This window comes from Salvia miltiorrhiza, chromosome 2 (genome assembly GCF_028751815.1).
Source record: "Salvia miltiorrhiza cultivar Shanhuang (shh) chromosome 2, IMPLAD_Smil_shh, whole genome shotgun sequence".
Lineage (NCBI taxonomy): Eukaryota > Viridiplantae > Streptophyta > Magnoliopsida > Lamiales > Lamiaceae > Salvia > Salvia miltiorrhiza.
Window position 1 is genome coordinate 6,372,826 of NC_080388.1, and position 9,983 is coordinate 6,382,808.

The 9,983-nt window shown below is 35.8% G+C and overlaps 1 protein-coding gene across 3 annotated transcripts; it reads right to left on the reverse strand.

The window, feature by feature from the left end:
* Positions 1-3,220: 3,220 nt before the first annotated feature.
* Positions 3,221-8,919, reverse strand: LOC131012844 (uncharacterized exonuclease domain-containing protein At3g15140-like). 3 transcript variants are annotated; one of them, XM_057940835.1, is made up of 7 exons: positions 7,656-8,919; positions 7,352-7,554; positions 6,187-6,267; positions 5,253-5,393; positions 4,282-4,405; positions 3,730-3,934; positions 3,221-3,601 (listed from the first exon to the last, which is right to left on the reverse strand). In XM_057940835.1, the coding sequence occupies exons 1-6, from the start codon at positions 7,905-7,907 to the stop codon at positions 3,737-3,739; spliced, it is 999 nt and encodes a 332-aa protein (XP_057796818.1). In that variant the 5' UTR covers positions 7,908-8,919; the 3' UTR covers positions 3,221-3,601; positions 3,730-3,736. The 3 variants fall into 3 exon arrangements, with proteins under 3 accessions (XP_057796818.1, XP_057796816.1, XP_057796815.1); XM_057940833.1 differs by having other exon boundaries at positions 3,221-3,660; XM_057940832.1 differs by having other exon boundaries at positions 3,221-3,934.
* Positions 8,920-9,983: the final 1,064 nt, after the last annotated feature.

The following is a 9,983-nucleotide window of genomic DNA, read 5'->3' on the forward strand; positions in this document are numbered from 1 at the left end:
TTAGCTCTCCTTTATATATATATATATATATATATATATATATATATAGGGAGTGGATCCTCTATATAGATCCTTCCACGAGCTTCTAAAGCAAAATACACACAGGCAAAACACGTGGCACCAGCCTCCCAAGACCTTCCACGTGATGCGCTCCTAAACCTTAACCTATATATATATATAGGTCAAGGTTCAATTGAGAAGGCATAAATGTAGTGAGAAATGTGAAGTAATCTCATCTGTTGATCTTATCTAATCTAACGATCGACATTTATTCACGCCATGTTCAACAGATTTTTACGTTGAACATATAGGGGGTTGAACCCCAGAACCCCCAAAAATGTTGTATATGTTCAATATATTTTGATGCATGTTCAACGAAATTACTGATATGTTCAATATATTTTGTTGAACATGGCGTGTTCGTCTTCTCAACTGAACGCGACCCTATATATATAGGGAGAAGTTCAAATAAGAACCACTAATAAAATAAGAACGGAGAACCATTTTAAGCCATTCGATCATCAAGATCTACGGTGGATGCATCATCTTGGTGGATGGATGGAGGTTCGAATCCTGAAGGGAGCAAAAAAATTATTTTTTTCGGATGCATTAAATTTAATAGCGGATGCATTAATTTGTATAGCAGATGCAGTAATTTTATTGGTTCTTATGTTCTCACGATAATTGTGGTTCTCACTATAACCGCACCCTATATATATATATATATATATATATATATAGGGGGGGGAGGGCTAGAATAAAAACACTCTTAAGTGTATAAAATATAAATGATTTTCAGCCCTTAGATCATCAAGATCTACGGTTGATTCGTAACCCTTTAGGATGAATTCGTGGTCCTGGGTTCGAATCCCAAAGGTAGCAAAAATTTATTTTTCACAATTCGTAACCATGTTGGATGAATTCGTAACTCTGTTGGATAAAATTCGTACATTAAAAAACGTTTATATTTATATTTTAAGAAGTGTTTTTACTGTAGCCCTCCCCTATATATATATATATATATATATATATATATATATATATAGAGAGAGAGAGAGAGAGAGAGAGAGAGAGAGAGGTTCAATTGAGAAGTAGTCCTAGCCATTTATTTTATGTAATCTAATGGCTACCAATTTCGCTGATTCCATGCAAATTTTTTAAATAAATTTTTTGATGAACATGTTTATAATTTTGACGAACGCGACATATTTTATTTAAGGGTTAATAGTGTTTTATGTCCCGAACTTTCAGCGTTTTTCATAAAATGTCCCGAACTTTTATTTTCCCCTAAAAAATTTTGAACTTTCAGTTTTTTTATAAATATCCTGCTATATAAAATTCGGTGACGAAAAGATGATTTATCTCGCCGAATGAAATACTTTGGGGACCTTCATTGTTGGAAAATCATATTAGGAACCACCATTGTTGGAAAACGGTGAAAGTTCGAAGTTTTTGTCATCTTTTCGTCATCGAATTTTGTATAGCGGGACATTTTATGGAAAAAATTGCAAGTTCAGGGTTTATTAGGAGAAAATGAAAGTTTGGGATATTTTATGGAAAATGCTGAAAGTTCGGGACATAAATTACTATTAACCCTTTATAAAATATGCTCACTTCAGGATTCGAACCCCGTGTTCATCAAAATTATTAACATGTTCATCACAATTATTGACTTGTTCAACGTTTCGCAATTTTGCAAACAAATTAATTTCTCAATGAAACCTAACCTTATATATATGCGTATTATTCCTCAACTCTGATTCTAAGTAAGAATATGCATATGATGAGGAGTAAAATGTGTATCAGCGTTGTGCACCAGTAGAAATCCACACTTGGAGGTTTCCACTCATGTCAACTTCCATCCTAGGAGACTTCCACCCATGTCACCTTCCACCCTTGGAGATTTCCACCCATGTCAACTTTCACCCGTGGAGAAATCACCCTTAGCAGCCAGGACAATGTCACCCATGGAGAAATCACCCGTGGCAGCCAGCTGTGACGTTCCAGCTATGCCATTTTAGCCATGTCTGTGATTTGGACCTTATTGTATTATTTTATGGGCTTTAAGGCTAGGCCCACTTAGTCACTTATAAATAAGGCTCTCATGTATAGAATTATGGGGGATCATTCATTTTACTTATTCAACTTTGTACATGTAACAACTCAGAAAAATATAGTGAAAACACAAGCAACCTCTGTAGACGTAGATCATTATAATCGAACCACTTAAATCTTTGTGTTCTTTATAATTTTATTTATTGTGTCGATTTGTGTTTCATCAGCATAAATTACAGAAATTCAATCCTTCAGTTTAAATGGATAAATATTTGAACCAATAATTTATTAGTCCATTCGAATGCTATTTGAAATGTTGAAAACAACTTGCCATACACTTGATAACTAGCAAGTATTTTCAAGTGAAGATAAAATAACCTAATGCATTCGTCACTTTTGAGTTGCCAATCTGATCTCGTATTTTCAAGTGAAGATAAAATAACCTAACGCACTCGTCACTTTTGAGTTGCCAATCTGATCTCTTTGATTTTCATGTACAATGTATATTGAAAATCTCTATATTAAATATTTTAAAAATTAATAAATGAAGAGGATAAAACATAAAAAAAAAATATTCAAAAATAAATAATGATCAGAGTTTAAAATTAATTTAACAGTCTTTTCATATTTTCGATTTTGCACTATGTGGATGAGCAAAAGTAACTAGGGGTGGTAAAATGGGTTCGATTATTCAGTTATAATCGTAACTGAATTGAAATTTTGATTAATCAGTTAAAAAATTAGCCGGTTCGGTTTCATTATCGGTTATCAAATTATATGTATACCGATTAATCGGTTTAACCGGTAACGGCCACACAATAATTAATTGATATATTATATTTTATTATTGTATTTCAAAAATTTAATCTACCTACCTAACGTAGGGGCTGAGGGCTGAGATTAACCGAATCGGCTGGTTAACCGAACCGCTCGATTCCCTTATTCGGTTTCGGATAATCGGACAATATGATCAGTTAAAATCGAACCGGTCCCATTACCAGCCATAGAAGTAACAAGTCGAAAGATCGCGGGGAAGTTAATTTTGGATGTAACAGTGAGATTATAATTAGACTGATTAAATTATACTTTCCATGAACATAAATATTAGAAGCAAAGCACAAGAAGGAAACAATCCGTGGATTGCATAAACCCCAGCACCACGCACTCGTGAAAAGCACTACTTGCTAATAAATATATGAGCATTAGTAAAAGGTCAAGGTTTGGCGATATCCATCTACCACAAGTTGACAACCAAATTCAGTCATAACTAATGATTGCATTTTCAATCGTGTGTACAGTTAGGTAGGTGCGTGGGTCAAACAAAACGCCTCAAAAGCGAGACTTCACTTCTCATTCCCTCTGTTTTTGTCCTGTTATGTTCTTCGTCTTCTACTCTTCCATCCACCGCCGCTTTCAAATCTGTCTCACCACTTTTTTCTTGTTTACCAATGACTAACTTTCTTCTATCACAGTGCGTCGATTATCTCAAGTATCTGGATCTAACATGACCCCTTGCACATACATATGCCCTTCTAGCAATCCAGCTCTGAATTCTTCTTCACTCATCAGATCGTACATATGTCTCGCTCAAAGTGCTCGACATTACTTTACAATATGTCAAGACTATACAAAAATAAATCTCAGTCCATAAGGATTGTCGTCCATATTACTTACCAGGCAACTAGATGCGATTCTGAAAGAGAAATCTGACAGAATTAGGCGAGCTGGCAGCTCTTTTTGCTGTAATTTGCAAGAGGGCACCATCCGTCAGCAAATGCTGCAACACTCTCGCAATATTTTTTGAATCGTCGATGCCAAGATGGTGGCTTCCTAATGGTTGTAAACGGAGTTCCCTCATCATTGAAAGCATTCCAGGTGCCTGCGCCCAGACAAGAAACGTCATGCAATTATTCTAATTCTAAGTGAACATGTACGGACGTAAGCCATTGTACTTACACAACAGAAACATATAGCACCAACAATAAGAAGGCCCACAATACAAATAGGGATAAGGATCAGGAAAACACTTTCATTTGGGATCATGTGACAACGTATATTTTGGGACCGACATAACCTAGGATCAGGCTCAGCAATATAGATTCAATTTCCATCAAGCTTGGATACATAAGAGAGTCAATCAAGTCACTATGAAAAGCTCATTGGAAAAAAAAATATGAATCTGGATTACCAGGTCGGCACTTGGAGCGAAGCATATAATGTACTCACCCTTCTATTGTAGAAGTTCAGGTAGATGTCCTTCAGATTGATCCATTCCATAATATAGGGAGGAATCTCCATCTTGGATACTTCACATTGCTGCGGTACTTTGGTTTTCAAATCCCAATTCCCACTGGTGCATGTGACCAATTGCATTAGTCAAAACAATATAAGCAAATGAATTCGAACTAATTCAAGAAATGAGATAGTAATTGTGTCCATGGAACTGAAGTATTGTTTATAACTAGTTTTGCAATCTCTTTCCAGCATTCAGCAGAATCAAATTTCATGTGCACATAGATGATCTCTTTTTCCGCAAGGATGAATTAGGATTGTAACCACAAAAGCAGTCTTTATCATAAGTTTACAATCAGATTTGGAGGAGCTGAACAATCAACTTCAGAGGAACAGAACATAACACATTAACTAGAAGGAAACCATTTCTCAAATCATATAATATAATCTTTATTAAAAACACAGTTATTCACAACAAGCATTTGCATCCGTGCAATGCACAAGAAATGCTTTTATATTTCTTTATATATATAAAACTCATACCAACTCAATTATCATATCTATTAATATATATATTTTTTACTGAATATATTAACAGCTAAAAAATTGAGAAAATAAAATAAATTAAATGAAAAAAAATGAAATGAAAATAAAAAATAATTGAAAAATAGATTTATTCAAAAAAAGATGAGAAAGGAAAGAGAATTTCGTTAAGTTTTAAAATTAAATAAATCACTTCTATGTTTTAATTTTAAATCTAATATTTACATAAAATATATCAAATTAAAGCTCTCTTGTGACTTTTAATTTGATATGCATATCAAATATTTTATAATTAGTTGAATTTCTTAATTTTAGAAAAGAAATAAAACAAATAAATAAGAAGATAAAGAAAAAAGAAATAAAAAGTTGATTTCAATCCACTATATTTGCGAAGCACATAGGTATTTTAGCAAGCAGCTCACCAAGTTACAAATGCTGCACGATTGAGACGTCCATCTCCCTCCTCTGTCCATAACCTACTACCCCCATTCCGCTCCATTCTCAGCCAAGTTTCAAATTGTTCAATGACCTCATGAAACGTTATGGCTGTGTCATGCCAGACACTGCAAGCACACATATTTTGGATAAGTATTTGAAGCAAACAACAACAATCAAAATTATGCATCACGTGATCATCTCTAGAAATAAAGATAGGAGCCAACAGAAAAGAGAGAGAAGAAGAGGAAAACGTCTGAAAGGAGAATCATGTCAGATAAAACTGGGCCTCATGGAGTGTAAATATTATAAATTTCTAATTCACCCAAAGAATTCAACACAAGCATACAACTCCAACTAATTTGCAGCTGGCAATGCAATTTGCCAATTTCAGAGTACAGCAGTGACCAATTCTTGACAGCCATAGACTCATCAGAACCAATCAGTAGTAAATTAATTAGCTATCAACAAGCCAACGAGATTGACTAATGGAAGGTTTGGACTGATTTCAGGGAATAGGTTTATCTAATAATCACACATACGGTAAATCATATGGCTTCAGATAGCGTATGTGAAGACATAATCAATATCAATAGCAAAGAGACAAAGAGAGGGACTAATCAGATTTTGATATGTAAAAAATGATTATGCGAGTCTAGAAACTATTTTTAAAGCCCTTACTACTATGGGCATTGAGAAAACACATAGAAAATGTCCATGTCTTCATAAGCTTTCTTCTTAACCAAAAAGAAATAAAGTGGGTCCCAACTAATATTCTATGTAATCTGCATATACGGTGCTAAAATCCACAGAATCCAGGTTATAACACTCCAACACAGAGCCAAAGAAATAATTGAACTTAAAAAGAGTAAAAAAAAACTAAGAAAATGAACGAAGTAATTTAAGATAGAGAGACCATACCGGTCAACCCCAAAAGCGCCATACTTTCCCTCAATGTACTCATTTATTCTTTTCTCAGTCATCTTTGTAGGCCTTACGAACCTGAATAAGTAAGGATAAGGTAGAGAAATCCGAGGAACTAGCAAGTTAATCTTACTGAATGTCATTACATGCATGGCAGACAACCAACACTTCTGCTTGCCCCAAATTTAGCAGCAGAAAATGTCAAACAGCACCCAAACAAAAAATAATCAGCAAACAAAATCATATGACAGATAAATTAGAAACTGCAGATGTATCTACGCAATATCAACAACGATAACTTCCTTAACTTCCTTCAGGCAATATTTTCTTAGTTTTGTCTCATGAACAGTGACATCATGGATATAAGTCCAAGTGAAGATCTTTTCGTTATTTTTATTTACTATTCAAGTTAAGTTATGGTACCAACTACCAAGAAGCATTATTGTATCATCCAGACATCCAGTTACAATTCCTGAACTGTACAAGAATATGAACAATGCTTAGTATCAATATTGTCTTATACACATGTTCTTGAAATGAAACAAATATTTTATAGATGTGATACGTTCCAAAATCATTTAAGAAGTATATATTGATACAAACTCTTCGAATGTGTTTTTACTCCAAGAACAAAAGTGTAGAGAGAACAGACGAGGATAGAAGGAGAAACGCAACTAGTCAGATTATTCTGGTGTAATTCCATGAGCATGAATAAACAGGTCCAGAGGAGGTCCCTTGGACAAAGAAAAGAGAAGAGATGCATAACAAACTGGTACTAGAGAGCACGTACTAGAAACCACAATTAAGTAAAGTAATTATACTGGTACAACAACTTCCCAATTCCCACAAAACAATTGAAGAACCAATAATCTAAAATAGCTTGCGGTACATTTAAGAATAAAAAATCGCAACCTAAAACCATAATAATCTCCTCAATAGATAACAACAAGACTTTAAAGGGTGTTTACTTTAAGTGACAGCTTACATAGACAAGATTAATATAGCCTAATCCACCACATCCTATGATTGATTAATTTTGAGCTTGTTTGATTATGCAGTCCTTCAAAAATTTATAGTCAATCTAATTTATGACCTAAAGTGAAAAACAACACCAGGTACAATCACACATGCGTGTATTCAATTGCACGAAAAGGTCCGTTACCTGTGAAACACATCCACTACATCCAAAGTTTTCGCATCAAACAACAAAACAGGAAACTCGAGAATCTCAACTTTGCCCTCTAAATCGAGTACAAGAAAGTAATCAAACTTTTGACTGCGGAGATTCTTGAACTCCGGAACTCTATCCCCGAGCTTAATAGAGCAGCTATGACAGAACTTATTAACGTGCAGAGAATCATCCATCTACACGAATTAATTAGCAGCATACAAAATCAGTAAACTTTATCCAAAATGTAGCATACTAATCGACCAAGGCAAGTAATCACATGTTTCGAAGGGATTACCTTGGTGCATTTACCTTGAGTGTAGTACAAGCACATGGGCTTCCAGTTGGAATTTCTGCCCATTCTTGGAAATTCTGATTGGGTGAGAGTAGACGGTGCGGATTCTTCCATGGAAGAATAGCAGCGCATGAACGAACGTTTGAATTTGTGTTGATTAATGGAAGTGGAGAGCGAGGGGAAGTGGAGAAAGGGCGGCGGATGAGGAGAGAAAAGAGGGGCCCGGCGAAGCAAAGGATGGCTCCAAGTCGCCATGGCGTGAGCTAAAATTGGAGGGCTCTACAAATTAAAAAGTTGACTACTGTATTGTCAAATACTCCCTCCGTCCACGATAAATGTGGTATGGAATATGGATGGGAGGATACGAATTTTAAGAAAATAGTAGCAGATGTGTATAAAGTAAAAAAATGATTTCATCAAAATTGAATTGTTAGTTAATTAATAAATGGTATGTAGGGCTGATAAATCGGTCGGTTCAGTTAAAATCGAATCGGTTTACCAGTTAATCGGAACCGATTAAGACTGAAAATAAATCAAAATTGAACCGGTTTTCAGTTCGGTTAACTACAAAGAAGATCAAATCGTGCAGAACCGCCGACATAGGCACATCTGTTTGGGGGAAGGGAGGTCGGCCCAGCTGTGATTTTGCCATGGGTAGTTGGCCAAGAAATTGGGGGAAGGGAGCGGGAGTTGGCAGGTGGGAAAAGAGAGAAGAGGGAAGAAGGCGGCGGCTGTGGGAAGGAGAGGAGAAGGCGCCGACGATTCTCGCCATTCGTCGAGAGAAGAGGGGCGGTGCTGTTCACGGCGAGGGTAGAATGATAAAATTAGGGATTTGATTTAGGGAGAGGGATTTTCTGAAATTGGAGAAATTTTGGGGGTTTTGGTGTTTTGAGTCAGGGCAGGAGGAGAAGGAGCCGACGCCGGGACGGAGAAGTGGCGGAAGGCGGAGGCGGTAGCCGCTGCATGTGCTACGACGAGGAGACACAGAGGGAGAGAGAGGGCGTTGGCGTCAGAGAGAATTGAAAGAAAGAGAGAGAAGTAGAGAGGGGGTGAGAGGCGAGGGTCGGAGGCGACACGCCGGCGACGATTTCGCCGGAGATGGGGGTTGCAGGCGGAGCCTTTTTCTGGCAACACGAAGCAACTGACTCAAAACTGGAAAGCACGAAGCAGAGTTTTTTTTGGCAGAGTGCTATTATTAATTTATTAAGTTGTCAACAAAGGGCTATCTCAACAAAAGCCTTTTTTCTGGGAGAGCACGAAGACTATCTCAACAAAAGGCTATTAAGTTGTAGGCACTATTATTAAGATAGTCTATAGTCTATTTGGCAGAGCCATAGAGCACTATTATTTCAAAAAATATATATACATATTATTTAATTATATAAACCGGTTAAATCAGTTTTAACCGGTCGGTTACCGGTTAAACTGATTAACCGGTTAACAGATAACCGATAACCGAACCGAATCGAAAAATTCCGGTTATCGGTTAACCGATTAACCAATTTTCCGGTTCGGTTACGGTTATAACCGCATAATCGAAACCGTTTTACCACCCCTAATGGTATGTGAGATGAGAATTTTATAAATATTGTGTATGAATGAAGTAAAAGTATAGAGGTGTATGTCATAAAATGAAAAGACCACACTTTTTGTGAACGGACCAAAATGACAAAAAGACCACACTTATCGTGGACGGAGAGAGTAATAATAATAATAATAATAATAATAATAATAATAATAATAATAATAATAATAAGGATTAGTGGCCCGTAAAACCACGAACTTTGGACATATTCTTATTTCAACCTCTAACAAAAAATTATGTACGTAAAATTATAAATTTTAGACATATTTTGATTTTAACCTCTAACCAAAGATTTTAGGTGTAAAACTAAGAACTTTTAATTGTTTTTTATTTTATGTCGCAGCCCGAAATCCCAACGCTAGTAATAGCGGGGTACGAGTATCGATACGACTAAAATAAATGGATAAAGAACCATAAGACTTAAATTGAACATCGGCGCGGAAGCTTACATCAAAACATGCCAAGGCAAAGACTCATAGTTTGACTCAAGGGTGTATTCATCAATATCGTTATGACTTCTTGAATATTAGGAATTTCAAGAAGAAAAACAAAGTAGGTACTGCTTATTTTCCATAAGGAATCATAATATCAAGAGTAACACAGCAAAAGACGTATCAATTATATGTATGAAGACATATAATCGCGAGTATATTGCTTGATTTTAAAAGATTAGTATATCATCTCACTAAGGTTTTATCAACATCAGAAGGAAAACAAAGTACATCGTCCCTTAGACTCTAACATCA

What these genes read in the sequence shown, in the direction of transcription:
- LOC131012844 (XM_057940835.1), bottom strand. Translation starts at nt 7,907, where the DNA reads ATGGCGACTTGGAGCCATCCTTTGCTTCGCCGGGCCCCTCTTTTCTCT. An exon ending in GGCGCTTTTGGGGTTGACCG is followed by an intron (nt 5,394 to 6,186) that starts GTATGGTCTCTC and finishes GTGTGCTTGCAG; the next exon opens with TGTCTGGCATGACACAGCCA. An exon ending in TGAACTTCTACAATAGAAGG is followed by an intron (nt 3,935 to 4,281) that starts GTGAGTACATTA and finishes GTCTGGGCGCAG; the next exon opens with GCACCTGGAATGCTTTCAAT.